General features: G+C 44.0%; 1 protein-coding gene across 2 annotated transcripts; it reads right to left on the reverse strand.

Annotated features, from left to right (window-relative positions):
- Positions 1-8,880: 8,880 nt before the first annotated feature.
- Positions 8,881-18,831, reverse strand: LOC106613787 (transmembrane protein 59). Of its 2 annotated transcripts, none has more exons than XM_045687514.1 (8): positions 18,464-18,831; positions 16,822-16,927; positions 16,235-16,329; positions 15,881-16,033; positions 12,695-12,800; positions 12,346-12,466; positions 12,089-12,242; positions 8,881-10,737 (listed from the first exon to the last, which is right to left on the reverse strand). In XM_045687514.1, exons 1-8 carry the CDS (start codon positions 18,626-18,628, stop codon positions 10,579-10,581), a joined length of 1,059 nt encoding a protein of 352 aa, XP_045543470.1. In that variant the 5' UTR covers positions 18,629-18,831; the 3' UTR covers positions 8,881-10,578. The 2 variants fall into 2 exon arrangements, with proteins under 2 accessions (XP_045543470.1, XP_014071877.1); XM_014216402.2 differs by having other exon boundaries at positions 12,125-12,242; positions 18,464-18,830.
- Between the last annotated feature and the right edge of the window lie 1,159 nt (positions 18,832-19,990).

The following is a 19,990-nucleotide window of genomic DNA, read 5'->3' on the forward strand; positions in this document are numbered from 1 at the left end:
CGCCTTGATGTTAGCGGAGAACGACAGGGTGTTGTCCAGGGTCACGCCGAGGCTCTTAGCACTCTGGGAGGAGGACACAATGGAGTTGTCCACCGTGATGGCGAGATCATGGAAAGGGCAGTCCTTCCCCGGGAGGAAGAGCAGCTCCGTCTTGCTGAGGTTCAGCTTGAGGTGGTGATCTGTCATCCACACTGATATGTCTGCCAGACATGCAGAGATGCGATTCGCCACCAGGTTATCAGAAGGGGGGAAAGGAGAAGATTAATTGTGTGTCGTCTGCGTAGCACTAGGCCTCCAGTGCGCATTCACAGTCCAGAGCTTCCGGCGACGGTCCACAGTCCGGAACCTCCTGCGACGGTCCACGGTCCGGAACCTCCAGCGACGGTTGGGAATCTCCAGCGACGGTCAACGGTCTGGAGCTTCCAGGGACGCTCAACGGCCCGCAGCTTTCCGGGAAGGTCAACGGCCCGGAGCTTCCAGTGACAGTCAACGGTCCGGAGAGTCCAGGCACGGTGTCCAGTTCCGTTCCCAGTTCCGCTCCCAGTCCAGGCACGGCGTCCAGTCCCGCTCCAGGGCAGGAGCCTTCCTCTGCGCCGGTGCCCAGTCCAGGCACGGCGTCCAGTCCAGCTCCATGGCCGGAGCCCTCCTTTGCGCCGATGCCCAGTTCAGGCACGGCGTTCAGCCCGGCGCGATGGCCGGATCCGGGGTCTGGGCGGGGGCTACGACCTGCACCGGAGCAGCCACCGACACTAATCCACACCTTTTGGGGGGGGTACTGTCACACATGGTTAGCAGATGTTATTGCGAGTGTAGCGAAATGCTTATGCTTCTAGATCCGACAGTGCAGCAGTATCTAACCGGTAATATCTAACAATTCCACAACAAAACCTAATACACACAATCTAGTAAAGGAATGGGATAAGAATATAAGTATAAAATATATGGATGAGCAGTGACAGAGCGGCAAGATGCAATAGATAGTAAAGAATAGATAGTGAAGGTGTCACGCCCTGACCGTAGTGAGCCCTTGGTTCTCTATGGTGTAGTAGGTCAGGGCGTGGCTAGGGGGTGATCTAGTATATACATTTCTATGTTGGTGCTAATGTGGTTCCCAATTAGGGGCAGCTGTTTATCATTGCCTCTGATTGGGAACCATATTTAGGTAGCTATTTCCCCACCTGTGTTTTGTGGGATATTGATTGTTTGTTAGTGTGTTTGGGCACTACGTCCTCACGGTCTTTGTAAGTTTTGTTGTTTTGTTTTGTTAGTTTCACTTAAATAAATATGTGGAACTATACTCACGCTGCGCCTTGGTCTGCTCATTTCCAAGACCGTGACAGAAGGATACAGTATATACATATAAGACGAGTAACGCAAGATATGTAAACATTCTTAAAGTGGCATTATTAAAGTGACTAGTGTTCCATTTATTAAAGTGATATCAAGTCTGTAGGTAGGCAGCCACCTCTCTTTGATAGTGGTGGCTGTTTAACAATCTGATGGCCTTGAGATAGAAGCTGTTTTTCAATCTCTCTGTCCCAGCTTTGATGCACCTGTACTGACCTCGCATTCTGAATGGAAGCGGGGTGAACAGGTAATGGCTCGGGTGGTTATCGTCCTTGATGATCTTTTTTGCCTTCCTGTGACATTGTTGTAGGTGTCCTGGAGAGCAGGTAGTTTGCCTCTGGTGATGCGTTGTGCAGGCCGCACCACCCTCTGGAGAGCCCTGCGGTTGTGGGCGGTGCAGTTGCCTTACCAGGCGGTGATACAGCCCAACAGGATGCTCTCAATTGTGCACCTGTAAAAGTTTTCGGTGACAAGTCAACATTTTTCGGCCTCCTGAGGTTGAAGAGGTGCTGTTGCGCCTTCTTCCCCACACTGTCGGTGATATGTACACCGAGGAACTTAAAACTTTCCACCTTCCATTTTCTCCACTGCTGTCCTGTCGATGTGGATAGGGGAGTGCTCCCTTTACTGTTTCCTGAAGTCCACGATCATCTCTTTTGTTTTGCTGACTTTGAGTGAGAGGTTATTTTCCTGACACCACACTCCGAGGGCCCTCACCTCCTCCCTGTAGGTGTAACAGTATAGCTTCCGTCCCTCTCCTCGTCCCTACCTGGGCTCGAACCAGGTACCCTCTGCACACATAAACAACTGCCTCCCACGAAGCATCGTTACCCATCGCTCCACAAAAGCCACAGCCCTTGCAGAGCAAGGGAAACCACTACTTCAAGGTCTCAGAGCGAGTGACGTCATCGATTGAAACGCTATTAGCGCCCACCCCGCTAACTAGCTAGCCATTTCACACCGGTTACATTGGGTGTCTCGTCGTTGTTGGTAATCAAGCCTACCACTATTGTGTCGTCTGCAAACTTGATGATTTAGTAGGAGGCGTGCATGGCCATGCAGTCGTGGGTGAACAGGGAGTACAGGAGAGGGCTGAGAACGCACCCCTGTGGGGCCCCAGTGTTGAGTGGAGATGTTGTTTTCTACCTTCACCACCTGGGGGCGGAAGTCCAGGCCCCAGCTGCACAGGGCGGGGTCGAGACCCAGGGTCTCAAGCTTAATGATGAGTTTAGAGGGTACTATCGTGTTGAATGCTGAGCTGTAGTCGATGAACAGCATTCTTACATGGGTATTCCTCTTGTCCAGATGGTATCGGACAGTGTGCAGTGTGATGGCGATTGCATCGTCTGTGGACCTATTGGGGTGGTAAGCAAATTGGAGTGGGTCTGGGGTAACAGGTAGGGTGGAGGTGATATGATCCTTGACTAGTCTCTCAAAGCACTTCATGATGACAGAAGTGAGTGCTACGGGGCGATAGTCATTTAGTTCAGTTACCTTTGCATTCTTGGGAACAGGAACAATGGTGGCCATCTTGAAACATGTGGGGACAGCAGACTGGGATAGGGATTGATTGAATATGTCCGTAAACACACCAGCCAGCTGGTCTGCGCATGCTCTGAGGACGTGGCTAGGGATGCCGTCTGGGCCAGCAGCCTTGTGAGGGTTAACACGTTTAAATGTTTTACTCACGTCGGCCACTGAGAAGGAGAGCCCACAAAAGCTCACAAAGAAGTTGTTTAATTTGTCTGGGAGCAAGAGGTCGATGTCCGTGACGGAGCTGGTTTTCTTTTTGTAATCTGTGATTGGCTGTAGACCCTGCCACATACGTCTCGTGTTTAAGCCGTTGAATTTATACTATCAGTGTATAAACACAGAGGGCATAGGTTATTATGTTCAATAGGTTATTATATTCAATAGGTTATTATGTTCAATAGGTTATTGTGTTCAATAGGTTATTGTGTTCAATAGGTTATTATGTTCAATAGGTTATTATGTTCAATGGGTTATTCTTATGATTACAGGATGGCAGCTCTTTTCTTATGCTGATTATAAACTCTCACAATGTGTTCAATAATTTGATGGTAGGCTATATAGGAACAAAATCATACTTATGGGCTTTAATGTTTGGACCATTTTTTCTCTGTAAAATCGAGACTGCACACTATTCTATAATTCCCCCTTATCAGCTAAAGGCTTTAGTTATTTACTTTAAAATTGACTAATTTCTTATTCCAGCGGAGGGAGGAATGGACGCTGACTTGAACAGCTGCTTCATGACCCAAAAAACTGTCAGTCTTTCCCTGGAATAAATTGTGGAACGTTCCATTTTTCGATGCGGGGTACAGAAGCTATGAGGAAAAAGAAACATGAGAGATAACCATTTAAAACATTATTACTTTGGCCATCAGTAAAACAAAATTAGGTTTATAACATAATTATTAAATTGTTTATTATCCCGATATGATTTGTTGGTCATAAACGAAGAGATAGACTTTAGATTACTAATACACACCCCGCTCAAAAAAGCGCAGATTCGAGTAGGCTCATAGTAGAATCAATTCACAGAGAGGGTAGCTTGAAACCGTCAACTCATGCCTGTGCGCCGAGTTTGGAGAGTGGCGTGTCGGGCAGCTTGGAGTTTAATAGTCCGAGTAGCATCCGTACAATGTAGTCTGTCTATCCATACGTATGTACATGCGTGTAAGAGTTCAAATCTAATAGGAATTGTAATTGTTTAAAACAGATGTTTAGCCTATGCTGTAGGAAGAAGAGCGCAAATACGGGTTCAAATTAAACTGGATTTGATGTTGCCAAACTATCTTGTCATAACTTTATTGATTGTGTGTGTGAAAGAGAGAGAGATAGATGTGTTCCTAACTGTCCCTGTAAATTTTACTTTGTACGAACTTTGTAAAAATACTGAATAGTCTATCGTCAGACAATACTCATCTTTGCAGTACTAGGACATATTATATAGTAGCCTAATACCCATTTAGCCTATGTTGACAGATTTGACTACAGCTCACAGGCCTGATTTGCACCTGTGTAAGGCCACAATTGAAATGTATACAATGTCTCAGTTTATTTGAATTGGAACAGACAGAATGTGTCCACCAAACTATTCAGTCACAGATGTGAATAGTTACATAGCAATTTCAATGTATCACTCTCCGTAAAAACTGTTCCTCACTCAGCTATTGATTATAGCCCACACTTAATTATGGAAAACAATCCCCCTAAGTTGTACCCATGAGAGACCTGTCAGGAGCTGTTACTAGGGTCAGGAGTTTTCCCTGTGAACTGACCATGAAAAACTCCTGGCCCCTTATTATTACCCATATTATCCGTGAGGTCACGTCAGTCCCAAAACAAGACTGTATTCTGTGTTTGGATGTCTCATACACTCACCAAGTATCATCATCTATCCCTGGAATTATCTTGTCAATTAAATACCTTACAGTAGTACACCTACAATGAAAGTGTATTATCCATTTCAGTTTGGTTTACTTTTGAATCGGTTGTCTGTCAAGTGATGTTGTTTTCTTGACCACAGTGCTTTAACTACACAGGCAAGTGGAGTCTCCTCAACACGGGCCTTTTGTGTTACATTGTAATTACATTGTAGATCCAACGACCATTTAGGAGTAAATATAATCTTTCAAATATAACTATAGCCATCAAATCTAGCCAGATGTCATTGCCTGTCTTCACAGGATACCAGTAGAAACAACATAATCCACTGTAAATATCAAACTTCACACAGCTATTGAGTCGGCCACCCAGTGGCTGTGGCCTGTCTTGACCTGATGAGAGAGATTGTTTTTATTTTGTCATAAGTTTTGCTCTAATATGGAGGCAGCGCCCATCCTTGCATTAGGAGCAGAGGTTCTCTGAAACCTATTGACTGTTTTGATATAGCTTAACTATTTCCTTTTTATGATCACAAGTTAGTTTGCATGGAGTTATCAATGCCGAGTTTAGACAGAGCTGGATTCCTGAGCTTCTCCTCAGTCTCAATCAACACAAAACACAAAAGCATCAGCCAGAACACGATGAAGATGGAAAACTACAGAATACCCTCGCAATCGACTAAACAACAAACGCTACACAATCTCCCAAATGTCACACAAAGCATGACCACATGGCTCACGCATCCCTCCCCTCAATCTGTCTCTACGTCCACCTCTCTCTGTATCTCTCTTTATCTCTCCCTCCTTCCCTTCTCATTATTCTGTTGGTTTCTCCAGTCCTGTCCAGTGGTGCTGTGTGTGTGCGGTGGTGGGCTGTGCTGTTTAATGCACTGCAGGTTGGCTCCAGCAGCAGCAGGTTTGACCAGATAAGAGAGCAGCTCTGCCTTCATTCTGATGGGGGAGAGGAGAAGAGAGGATTAGAAAGAGGAGAGAGGAGAGGAGAGGAAAGGAAAGGAGAAGAGAGAGGAGAGGAGGGGTGGGGAGAGGAGAGGAGAAAGAGAGCCTGTGGAAGAAGCCTAGTGCCTCCAACCCCTAGGAACTAAGGCAAGGAGCTGCGCTCAAACCTGGATCTGTGGCTCCCCCTGTGTCTGACTCACAGTAATGCAGACACTAGAGTGGATCATTTTAGAGCTCATGTTTGGGTAAGACGCCAGTGCCACCACCAAGTTGGTAGCCTGGCGTGCCAGGCTTGTAGGCACTGTCGTCAGACACACAGCTGTTAGTGAAGACTAACAAGGCAGTGCTCCATGTTAATTGAACCAACATGGATTTGTACAACCCAAACAGCTTTTCACCCCCTATTAGACAGACAGGCAGACATAAACAACCGGCTGCTCATGGATGTTGAATTAGGTACAACTGTAGAGGGTATTATTTCCGTGAGATCACATTTCACAGTTTCAAACGATTGTAAGGCAGAAACCCATAAAAATCACAGATTACCTCTCTATGTCAACAGACACAGGGAAGCCAGCAAAATGTATTTTCATTAAAGTCTATTTCACAAATTAAAAGAACACCCAACTTCTTTCTTGTGTTGTTTCTCTTCATCAATGCCCACGCAGAAACCTGGATATTTTTAGCCAGATCAGATACCCTGTGCGCCCACCAAAGAGCGTTTTCTGGCATGAGGCATCAGCGCCTGTGATCTCTGTGTCCTCCCCTTCACCAGGCCTAGTCATCTGACATTGTTATCAATGGGAGCCCAGCTGCAGCCCGCCTCATTCATTCCAGATATAGCGCGGATGGTTCACGTTATTGGAGTGGCGGTACAATGGGATGCAGGGTTTAGTCTGTAGAGCCCCTGAACATATGGGAGACAATCAGCACATTGAGGCAGCTCTCAGCCCCGGTGTGCCGCTGAATGGGAGTCGGGTGGCATTGTTTGCACACCGCACTGGCTGCGTCAAGAGCCCAGACAGCCTCCAGAGTGACTCATCCCTCCACCGCGAATAGGCTTCTTCTCAAGTTATGAGGGAGAATGTCTTCCCCTCATTATGGGCCATGACGAGGCTGGGGGACATGTTTAAATATGCACCACAACACATTGTTTTCTCACTGTCTAATATTCACACAGCCTGGCTGCCGATTATGCAGATGGACTGAGGGTGAGCAAACGGACATCATGCAAATAGGAAGACATTAATATCTATGAAGTGGAGGAAGTCAGAGGAGAAACACGAAGACGATATTGGAATAGCTGTAGAGATTCATCAACATTGGCTCTCTTAGAGGATCATTATCATTGATATGAAATCTTCACTCAGAGCCATTAGCGTAAGATTAAAATGTAGTTCAATTCAAATACATTTATTTGTAACGTTTTTACTGCTATAGAAGAGGATAAAATCCTACTCCTGGTTTAAGTGGTATAAAAATCTTAAAGGATCTGTTAATGTTTCCACCAGCGCATTTCCTATATGCTCAATGAACAGCAGGGTAGCCTGGTTAGAGTGCTGGACTAGTAACCGAAAGGTTGCAAGATCAAATCCGTGAGCTGGCTAGGTGCAAATCTGTTGTTCTGCCCCTGAACAAGGCAGTTAACCCACTGTTCCTAGGCTGTCATTGAAAATAAGAATTTGTTCTTAACTGACTTGCCGAGTAAAATAAAATATTTTGTCAGTTAAAAAAATAATGGTTTATTAAATTATTGACACATGGACACACTGAGATGGACACAGCAACATGATAAGTTTGACATATTTCTCTGTTTGTCTCTGTTTCTAAGCCAACATACACCATCTTGTGAAGACAGAACAGAGAAGGGCCAAATTCACACCGTAAATTGAAAGATATGATTCTGTCACAGCAAAGATAAAAGGTAATCGAAACGTGGCCAGTGGCCAGGAGTACAGATAGGGTACTGTAGTTTAGGTGTTGCTTGCATTCTACAACAAATGAGTATAACAATTTGTGGAAGAGTAAAATACTCACAGTAGAAGATGAGATCGAGTGCATTTGTAATGTGAAAATTTGCACAGCATCAGCTTTCAGTAAGTTTCAATCAAATCCACAAATAGGGCCCTGGCCACAGTAAAATACAGGTTTCAAATTCTCACAGCAGAATCATAACCTCTCAGATATCACAAGTCAAAGAACTATAAAATATATATTAATACATTGTATTGTCACATACACCAGATACAGTAGGTGCAGTGAAATATGTTGTTTTTACAGGGTCAGCCATAGTAGTACAACACCCCTGGAGAAAATTTGGGTTAAGTGCCTTGATCAAGGGCACATAGACAGATTGTTCACCTTGTTGGCTTGGGTATGCAAACCAACGACCTTTCAGTTACTGCCCCAACGCTCTAACCACTAGGCTACCTGTTGCCCTTGTATAATATAACCTCTCTTCTGATTCGGGAGTCACAAGGCAAGACAAACAGCTAAAAACAGACACAATGAAATCAGTGAGGAGCTTTAGGCGCCACCGTGTGGATAAAAATGACAATCGCGATGAGATTTTCCATGCATTCAATCCTCAGTGTATGTGATCCACCTCCATCATTAGGAGTTCATTCTGAATTAGTAGCCCTGTGTACAAGCTACAGAAAACAAAATAAGTTGCCACACAGCAGAGTGAGAGGGGAAAAAACAACATTTCAGCCACCCAAGGCTTTGTGTGTGTGCCTTTTGTCTGGACAGCTGGGTTTCTAATGAGTTCCAGAAGCATTTGGTGGGGTTCCCTCACTTCCCTGCAACTGAAATGTTTCTCACTTGGGAGCACAGAGACTCTGAAACAGCACACAGAAACAATGAGAGTCTGGGGAGATCATGTACATGAAAAATGTGGGACGTTTTTACAACCAAAATAGAACATTTGACAAACAGAAGATACTGTACCAGCTAGTATGACGTAGTGCTATGTGATTATGTTGTTGATATTTTATATCCTCCATGAACAATTTGAATGTATGGAAGAAAGTGGAAATATATGTCTTAAATTAACATGGTATAAGAATGGCTTAATGGGACTACAAGTCATTCCATAATTGATAATGCATACTGTAGATTCGATACATGTATGTGTACTGACATAAAACCCACAAAGTCATCTCCATTATATTTACCATGAACACACTTTATTCATCATGTTGTAGTTATGTATTATTTCACTGAAAACAAACAGATAAAAAGGAACCATTACAGTTCGAAACTCTTATCACATTCTACATGACGCTGTAACCTTCACTTGAACCAGGACTGATATCGAATGGCTTTTAGATATATCCATCTTGTTTCTTTCCTTAACTTAAACCATGAGATTAATATCCTAACATTCTATTCGACATTTAAATAGAAACACAAAATTCACAAGTGTACATTAGTTTCCTGCCATACTGAGGTGGGTGGTTTCATTGAATGTGGTGTAGCGTACTAGCATGCACAGTGACTAGGCAAAAGGAAAATATACTTTACTGGACATCAAAATCACTGAGGAGAGAACTGAAATCTCATTGACGGTGCTACTCCATAACAAAGGTCTATTCTAAAAGCCTTGCATCGAGCATCCCATTGGTCTTCCCTATCATTATGTGCCTGTATAGCATACAAAACAGTCTACTATTAGAAAGCGCATGGGACATTTAAGAGCTAATAGGACTAACCCTTAAGGAGATATAGTAATAATACAGTAATATTCGTCTTCCTGCACGTCTCTGGAAAAGAGGGTACAAGGTTGTATTACAGTTGTAGCAATAGGATAAATTTGGATAGATGATTATTTACATGGGACTTCACTGACACTAGTAAACATGTACCTTATGTTATTGGTTCTGAATAAATACACAAAGGCATGAATAAATACATACAATAATTCTCATTCGGAGTGGGCGGTTCAATTCCAGTTTAATTCAGCACCAAGTACTGTTTTTATTTTGTTCACACACACATGCACACGCCGTGCGCACTCTCACTCACACAAACACACACACACACACCGTTAGCTGAGGGTGTCAGTCAACATAATTTGAGCACAATTCCTTTATTTGCCAAATGTCAGAATTCAATTAATTGGGGTGTTTCATCTGATCTGAGAATTCTCTGTAAGATCTACAGAGATCTATAATTTATGGAGTGTATTTGCTTCTTTTAGGTGAGAATTTTCTTCACACTGTTGATATCAGTGATTATCATCAAAGGTGAAACCTGGTAGCCATTGTCTCCTGCAGCGTTCACAATATAGCTTTCAAAGCATTTTAAACATCTCCATACCTTTTCTCTATCTGCAAGTCACAAATGAATTCCAAGAGGATGTAAGATAATTTTTATTCATCTTCAATTTGAATCCCTGTGTGTGTCCTTTCTTTTTTATCCCTTGACATCAAAAGCCTGGAAAGCTTTCAGAGCACATGTTCTCCTTGACTTCCTCACAGGCAGATCTAAGTAGTTACATTTAATAGTTACAATGACCATGAAATAAGCCTTAAGCATCTGCATTGTCAAATACAAAATGATAGGTACAAGAAGGTGGTGACAACTAGATCTCCACACTCTTAGTGAGATTTATCAACGGACACTAGGGATCTAGGAAATCGGTATTGTATGCAGAGATAAGCACAACAGGCTAAGATCTGATGGTCGGACTTGTTATAGAAACTAGAATTCAGACGGGACAAACCTGTTGTGAAGGGATGGTGCCGTGTGTGTATAGAAAATCTGGTGTGTGTGTTGGTGTGTTTCTGTTCCCCTCTTTTACTGAGGGAGGTTTTTACGAAATGGTTACCCTAGAAACCAGAGAGCCGATCCCTTTGGTCCCCTAAAGAGAAGTCTTGTTGAGGTCAACCTTGACTGGCAGTGGTCCCGCTTCCTCGCTCTCCTCTGGTTGGTCGATGGCTACAGCAATCACAGGGGTCAGATGGTAGGGGTTGACCTTCTGGACGTCATCCAGAAACTCATTGTCTCCGTTGATGCTCAGCTGGGAAAGGAATCAGTTATTCATTCAAATCGATAGAAATGTTCCCATTGTCTCTAGGAGTAATTAATCTCAGGCAAACACATGTTAAAGCTGGAATCAGTATTGGTGAAACTGCCACATCCATTTGCGATATTACAATAACAAAGAAATTCCTTAAAACAATGAAAAATGTTTGTTTCCCTAGGACATCATGCACACCTTTGCACGTGTGATAGAAGAGCAGAGTATAAATTGCAATTTCTTCATCACGATGCTGGATGCTACTCTCCTCCATTTCATAAACAAAACAAAAACAATAACAAATGTTCGGTGGCTCTGTTTCCCCAAATGCAGATTCCAGCTTTCAGGTAACACTTCAGTGAGTTAACAATTAATCTAACACAGGGGAAATGAAGTTACATAGATGGTTAGCTGTTTTTAATCTAAAAGACAGAGTTTGCCAATATAATTCAGGTTTTTCGTGATGCTGTTCTGGTGCTGTGTTTACCTCTGTTTTGATGTGCTGTTCTGGTGATGTGTTTACCTCTGTTTTGATGTGCTGTTCTGGTGCAATGTTTACCTCTGTTTTGATGTGCTGTTCAGGTGATGTGTTTACCTCTGTTTTGATGTGCTGTTCTGGTGATGTGTTTACCTCTGTTTTGATGTGCTGTTCTGGTGCAATGTTTACCTCTGTTTTGATGTGCTGTTCAGGTGATGTGTTTACCTCTGTTTTGATGTGCTGTTCTGGTGCAATGTTTACCTCTGTTTTGATGTGCTGTTCAGGTGATGTGTTTACCTCTGTTTTGATGTGCTGTTCTGGTGATGTGTTTACCTCTGTTTTGATGTGCTGTTCTGGTGCAATGTTTACCTCTGTTTTGATGTGCTGTTCTGGTGATGTGTTTACCTCTGTTTTGATGTGCTGTTCAGGTGATGTGTTTACCTCTGTTTTGATGTGCTGTTCTGGTGCAATGTTTACCTCTGTTTTGATGTGCTGTTCTGGTGATGTGTTTACCTCTGTTTTGATGTGCTGTTCAGGTGATGTGTTTACCTCTGTTTTGATGTGCTGTTCAGGTGATGTGTTTACCTCTGTTTTGATGTGCTGTTCAGGTGATGTGTTTACCTCTGTTTTGATGTGCTGTTCTGGTGATGTGTTTACCTCTGTTTTGATGTGCTGTTCTGGTGATGTGTTTACCTCTGTTTTGATGTGCTGTTCAGGTGATGTGTTTACCTCTGTTTTGATGTGCTGTTCAGGTGATGTGTTTACCTCTGTTTTGATGTGCTGTTCAGGTGATGTGTTTACCTCTGTTTTGATGTGCTGTTCAGGTGATGTGTTTACCTCTGTTTTGATGTGCTGTTCAGGTGATGTGTTTACCTCTGTTTTGATGCGCTGTTCAGGTGATGTGTTTACCTCTGTTTTGATGCGCTGTTCAGGTGCAGTGACCAGGCTGGCACAGCTCAGCCACAACATCACCATGATGGACAGGAAGAGACAGGCAGCCAGGATCCAACGAGGCAGTCCAGAGCGCCTGAGAGAAAGGGGAGGTCCTACAACTCAGAAGACCTCTAAATCAGAGGGAACGAAATGGGTTGATTTGGGCAGATGACTGTTCTTGTTCAATATTTCCTCACCTTGACATGCAACCCAGGAAGTCATGCTCAGCGGTGGGGTCCTCTGTATGTTGCTGGACTGCTGGGTGCTTCCCCTTGCCTCCCGCCTTGGCTGCTCCCTTCTCCCCATGTCCTTTCACACCTGCACAGAGGTGAACACTTATGAGCAACAGACTTTGTGAGGAAGTGTACCAAATGTAACCTAATTTCATCCCTCTAGAGATCAATAAAGCATATTCAATTCAATGTAAATCTCCTTTAATGCACTCTATACTATATATCCTACAGGTCTTATTATGATTTGTACATTATGGGTCTCGATGTGTGACAGAGCTGTATGCCACAACACTGCAGACGGTTGGTGTCTCACCATGGGGTCTCTGTGTGTGGGACTGGACCTGTGGCCAGGGCTTGTCTGCCACATTGGAGCGGGGAGCCTGCAGCTCCGGCAGGGTGTACTCAATCTCTGGTTGGCTCTGGTAGGAACAACAAACAAAGTCAATTCAGGCACTAGTAACTACACACAGTAATTCACTGAAAAAGTGGCAGAAAAATGTCTGTTTTACACATTGAGGTTAGACCATAATGAAGTCTGGACTAAGAATACTCAATGAACAGCTAAACACGACAGGGAGAAATACACACAACTGCAGACTTAGATGTAGAGGATACTGCCACATGTACTCAAACAAAGAGAGGACTCACTGATTATAGGAGAACATTGCATTGTAGATTGTATAGAGCAGATTGTATGGATTGTTTTGGCACACAGGTGGAGTTTTAAATCAGCATTTCTTTCTCTCTAACTTCATTAAAGGACCCCCTGCTTGCCCATTGCTGAGTCTGTCCTGGTTGGCTGCTCAAGAGCCCCCCAATTCATTCTCTCTGAGGGGAGTGAAAAGGCCACTTGACTGAAGAAAGTGTCTCTGAAAAGAGGCCTTTAAAAACAGCAATTGTGTACTACAGTATGTGAGCGAACCTGAATCACTTAGAGTGAAGACAGGGTTAATCCCTATGTCTACACACACACACATTCAAGTAGGCGCGCAAACACACACACAAGCACACTCGCACGTACATATGCACGCGCGGCCGCACACACACACACACACACACACACATTGACCCAGCTCTGTCAGCAGAGGCATCATTGTGCCTTTCATTATGGAGACTGTGTTTCTGGCTCCCCCTGGAGAACTCATTAAAATAGGATTTTGGTTACCCTCAACTGAACCTTTCCCAACAACAAGACATGAAGACAGAGGGAGTCATTTTTTTTAAGAAAAAAGAATAATCTTGACACACAGGTCCATGTATGCATGTGTAGTTATGACAACTGAAAATAAAACGTATCAATCGGCATTTGAATAGTCTATGGGTCAATGAATGTGAGATAAACAAAGAGAAAAGGAAATAAATTGGTCAGATATAGTCATTTAACTGAGATGACCTATGTGGAAGAGAATAAGGCTTGGTCTAACAAAAGGTCATAGATATTCAGACAAACTATTGTTATTTTCAAAGTCATTTCACAACCAGTTTATGCGATAGCAACGATTTTACGGAGCGCATTGGATCCAGGTGTAATATTGGGGGGAAAGGCAATGGGAAGAGAAGAGTGAACATTTGAGTATGTTAGTAGTTATTGGCTGCAGACTGGAAATCTTGCCATCAGTAAGAGTAGGCCTTCTGATGTACATCTGTCATGCATTATTGTCCCAGAATGCCAAAGGTGCTCTGGCTATAGAGGCACAAAGACCAACAGGAAGGAGGGATCCTTTTCCAAAGTAACAACCTCCCTTCCCTTATTTGGTATTTTTGGGTTATTTGGGCTCACTTTCTTCTTAGGGGGGGTCATAGAAGTAGTATCTATGTATGTCCCTATTTTCTTCAAGGGGACCCTGCATCATGTGAATGTTGGACGCGGAAGGAATTGAAACAAGACCCCTTTTCCAAACAAGCGTTATCCCCCCAATCAGTGATGAGAGGGCCCTGTCGACTGTGTTTACTCCCTCTAAGCCCGGAGGAAACAGCTTGATTCTCGCTGATTACCTTAGAGGAGCACTCCTGAATCACTGGGAGGCTAGGATGGCATGAATAAGTGTGATTAAGAAGGAGGCTGCCACTTAACCCATGTCAAATGTGGGTAGGAGAGGGATGGATGTTCCCCGAGCTGGAGCTCAGCCCATTGTCTGAGATACAGCTAAAGGGAGCTGAGGAAGGGAGAATCTGCCGCTTGTGGGACTGGGACTCAAACCGCCTCACTCAGACACAGGTGGCTTGCCTGGAGCAATCAGAGAAGCTGCTTTGATCACAGTTGCATCCAAACACACAAACTTTTGGAAAATGTTGTGGGTAACCCACATTGATATAGAACCCAGATGGTTTATGTGCCATACGTTAGCCCTCTAAATGTAATGGACCTGGTATCAATCTTCAGACGTTTGTGTGACTCAAGACCACATTAGACCTGTGAGCTAAAACCTCAATAGCTCTTGGAAATAGAGTCTCAGTTCTTTTGAAAGTCGTTTTGGGAATCACCTCTGCACATCACATAGCAAAATACACCTACATCTATTGGCTCCTTAGTGAATTAAAAGTCTTATTTGTACAAACGACTGATTAACTGAAGGAGAGCGCAAGTAGTTCCACTGTGAACTGATTCAAATAGAAATCACTTGGCCCAAATAAACCTGTCATACTGAACACTGCATGAAGACCAAGCGCCATTTATTCCACAAGTTGGCTCTCTCACTAATTGCTGAAAACTCAGATGAACTTGTTAATACATGTATTTTTATCCGATTCACTTCAACTCCAGTAGTGCACCGTGTTGCCTTTGAATGGCCCTTTTTGAGAACTTAATAAAACTGCTACATAATGTAGACAAACTGCTAGCACAGTGGGTCTCCCGACCATTTCCTGTTTGTTTTGTATCACGCCTAAGGCTACAAGTCACCATGGTCCTCCTAGTGAGTCCATACAGCTTGTCATCCTACCCAGCCCTCTGCTCTGCAGAACCCACTCATTCTGAATGTCTGCACTTGTGATTTGTATTGCAGCGGTGGCTTGTCTTCTCTTTCAGCTGTCCCTCAGCCTTAGTGCTTTTCTGTTGTTTCTTTGCCCCCAGTCAATTTGTCAAGAGGGTGGCAGCCAGCCAGTTGCCCACTAAACACAGGCCTGCTAGCCAGCTCAGAGCCTGTGGAGCCTGCTCTCGCCTCTGCTAGCATGTCACGTCCATAAAACACAAGCATCCATCCATCACCCCTAAGGCTAAAGAAAGAAATCGCATGAAGACTGTTGTTTTCATAATTTCATGTTGTCTCACCACGTGTCTTTTTATTACTGGATTTACAGATCTCGGTTGTCCTTCTATAGATTCAGCCAGCCTGTCTTGACTTAGCCGTCACTTATCAAGTAAATCATATACAGTACTGATCCCACGTCCTTTTCATCCTTATGTTTGAGTTGAGTTCACCTCTGTTGCCCCTAAGGTTTGAATTACAGCTGTACCCCCAATAGTCACTGTGTAACTTGAGTCCTGACAGTGTCTCACCTGGAAGACAACCACCTTGCCGTCGTCGGCCTGCAGGTAGAAGGTCCAGGTAGAGGAGATGAAGCTCTGAGCAGAGCTGACGATGTCGTTAAACCAGCTCGACACGGTGTCCATGACAGAGGGGGGCTTGGGACGGTGGGCCATGGCCTTCAGCTGCAGGGAACAACAGGTTGAACTGTCTGAGTTTAGGTGCCATTATTTCCTCTGGCAAAAACGTAATGGTGTGTGTGTTGCTGTACAAGACTGTGTGTGTGTGTGTGTGTGTGTGTGTGTGTGTGTGTGTGTGTGTGTGTGTGTGTGTGTGTGTGTGTGTGTGTGTGTCCTACTGAATGGCTACTGAATGACCATGCTAACCTTCCTCCTCTTGATCTCAGGTTCGGAGGGCTGGCTGGCACAGCCGGTGCTGCAGGCCTCCTGCTCCAGCAGTTTGCTGTATGCTTCCTGGCATGCTATAGAGAGAAAAGGGGGGGGTAGAAGAGAGAGGGGGAGAGGGGCAAGAAAGAGAAGGGAGGGGGAGAGAGAGAAGAGAGAGATAGAAAAATACAAAGAAATTCAAGAGAAAATACACAGCATGTGTTAGTCATTGCGTCCCAATTTCACCCCTCCCTACAGTCATCAATATCAGAACATTTGAGCATCTACTGCCAGGACGAGAGAGGACAGCAGATCACAGGATTGATTTTCAATAAACAAGTCACCAACTGAGTGAACAGCTTCAATTGAGCCACACACACACACACACACACACACACACACACACACACACACACACACACACACACACACACACACACACACACACACACACACACACACACACACACACACAGGGTTCCATTAATGTCATGTTGGCCCTGGTACAGGCACATGATAGGCCAATAGGTTGAATCAAGTGCTTTCTGGCCTTGAAGCATAGCTTGGGATTTTTTTGTTTTGTTTACCTCCTTGACACTCCTCCCTGCTGGTGTTGAAGCCAGCATTGCCATTCACAAACTGACATATGGAGTAGAGACGACAACCACGGTGACAGGCATTCAGTATGGAGTCCTTCAGGAGAGAGAAAAACATAGGAGCTAATTATGACTATTCAAACAAAGCAGATATCCTCAAAGAGAATGAGATATTGTCCTGGATTTGTGTGTGATTAATTAGATAGGCAATTAGATATGCCTATACCACAGAGGTATTTCAATTGGATAATGTTACAGACTAAATATTTTAAATGAGGTGAGGAATTATTGATCTTAGCGGTACACATGGAAAATATTGCAAATGTCGTGCCAGGGAATGTTGTGATGAGTGAAGAATAACAATGACTTGGTCACAGTTTCCGCCAAGCTTGGTTCTATTACACAAGAACAAAACAGCGCCCCCAAGCGACTGACACAGGAACGTGAGTGACAAAGAGATCCCCCTGTCCGACCATCAACGGTTTACAGGCGTATTACAGTGTCACGCGTGTCATCCTTTCGATTTACTGCTTTATTCCCTGTTCGTGGTGGGTCTAGCGGGACTTTCTTCTGACCCAGGATGCACGGTTCCATTTTATAGGTCATTATTTGCTTACTACAACGTGCCAATTATAGTCCCATGAATAAAATAAACTGAACATTGTTCATGCACTGACTATTCGTCACTAAGGTGTTGTTCAAATAATACGCGCACATCAAAGGCATACTTTAGGGCCTATAAACTGGTGCAGCGTTCTGAAAACAGGTGATTCCGCATAGTTCACTGTGATCCATTTTGCTGCTCTGCTCCGCACTCCCCTGCATGATGTCTGAACCACACCTGAACTGAGCCGAAACGATGGTGTGTAGTTGGGAAAATAATATCCTAACCGAGGGAGTTGCCGTTATTGGCTATAGACACTAATCATCCATTAGCCATCTTACAGGCTAACAGTATTTTTCAAATTGTACATTATTTAAGATTATTCAAACATGGATATTGTAATTAATTAGATATTATTTTCATATCCTGCATATTGCTGTTCATCGACAAATAATTGCAAATGGCAATAGGCTCTATTGGAGAATGCCATGCTTGGTCTGGTGCCCTCACAACAATTTTACGACTGGGTTTTATATGAACATACATAAGTTATGTAATTAATGTGTAAATCAATCCAGAGGAAGTAGGGGGAGTAGGCTATATGACTATAATGGAGGATCAGAGCTGTGGAAAGAATAACAATTAGATGCGTCATGAAATGATATTTTCGGCCAAATCGTGCATGATAATGTCCACATAGTGTAGAAATTAAGTTAGGTGGCGTAGCCTAGCCTACGGTTGATACGATTTAGGATAAACATGCCATTTAGTAAAAATGTGGGCCTTCGTTACGCATTGGCCATGCTACATTTACACAACAGATTGCCAGCACTTAAAGACTAAAGGGAAGTCTATCGGTTATCGATATACCGTATTCAATTTCGGATACAGTCGTCGAAACGTAAGAACTTATTATAGCAGCGATTTAAGCACGAAAACAGACTTTTCGTCACATTGATATGTAGCCGAATATATATGCTATTCTGCTATTCCTCAATGAGGTCTATATCGTTTCCAAGTATCACTTACTTTAGCTGGGCTTTTGTTTTTGATGGTGATCTGGCATTGCTTTTTGCAGTAACTGATGTCGCCTAGTTGGTTGTCAAATAGATCAGAAGACGCAGCCGCCAGCCCCGCCAGAAGCAGCCATTCGACAGCGGAGACAACGCACACCCTTCCGCCGAACTGAAGCATTTCCAAGCCGGATTTGATCACCACAGTCTGGACGATCACTGACACTTTTAGTGGGCTCTGGGCTTCTCTAATGGATGTTGCTCCAACCCGATTGCTATCTGCTTCGGTAATCTTGTGCTATGGTTTCGTGGTGTCGTCACTCCAAACATCATCGCTCACACGCTGCTGCGCGCCCCCTCTCTGTGCGGACTCCACACAGTGCAAATTCTCTGAGGTGTATACAGTGCATTCGGAAAGTATTCAGACCCTTTCACTTTTCTACATTTTGATACATTACAGCCTTATTCTAAAATTGATTAAATATGTTTTTTCCTCATCAATCTACACACAATACCACATAATGGCAAAGCGAAAACAGGTTTATGGCAATTTTTGCTAATTTATGAAAAAATTTAAAACAGAAATACCTTATTTACATAAGTATTCAGACCCTTTGCTATGAGACTCAAAATTGAGATCAGGTGCATCCTGTTTCCATTGATCATCCTTGAGATGTTTCTAAAACTTGATTGGAGTCCACCTGTGGTAAATTCAATTGATTGGACATGATTTGGAAAGGCACACCTGTCTACATCAGGTCCCACAGTTGACAGTGCATGTCAAAGCAAAATCCAAGCCATGAGGTCAAAGGAGTTGTCCGTAGAGCTCCGAGACAGGATTGTGTCGAGGCACAGATATAGGGAAGGGTACCACAACATTTCTGCAGCATTGAAGGTCCCCAAGAACACAATGGCTTCCACCATTCTTAAATGAAAGAAGTTTGGAACCACCAAGACTCTTCCTAGAGCTGGCTGCCCAGCCAATCTGAGCAATGGGGGGAGAAGGGCCTTGGTCAGGGAGGTGACCAAGAACCCGATGGTCACCCTGACAGAGCTCCAGAGTTCCTCTGTGGAGATGGAAAACCTTCCAGAAGGACAACCATCTCTGCAGCACTCCACCAATCTGGCCTTTATTGTAGAGTGGCCAGACGGAAGCCACTCCTTGGTAAAAGGCACATAACAGCCTACTTGGAGTTTGTCAAAAGGCAACTAAAGAACTCTCAGATTATGAGAAACAAGAGTCTCTGGTCTGATGAAACCAAGATTTAACTCTTTGGCCTGAATGCCAAGTGTCACATCTGGAGGAAACCTGCCACCATCCCTACCGTGAAGCATGGTGGTGGCAGCATCATGCTGTGGGGATGTTTTTAAGCGGCAGGGACTGGTAGACTAGTCAGGATCGTGGGAAAGATGACCCGAGCAAAGTACAGAGAGATCCTTGATGAAAACCTGCTCCAGTGCGCTCAGACTGGGACGAAGGTTCACCTTCGACGAAGGTTCACCGAAGGTTCACCTTCCAACAGGACAACGACCCTAAGCACAA

The sequence above is a fragment of the Salmo salar genome, chromosome ssa10 (genome assembly GCF_905237065.1).
Source record: "Salmo salar chromosome ssa10, Ssal_v3.1, whole genome shotgun sequence".
Taxonomy (NCBI): domain Eukaryota; kingdom Metazoa; phylum Chordata; class Actinopteri; order Salmoniformes; family Salmonidae; genus Salmo; species Salmo salar.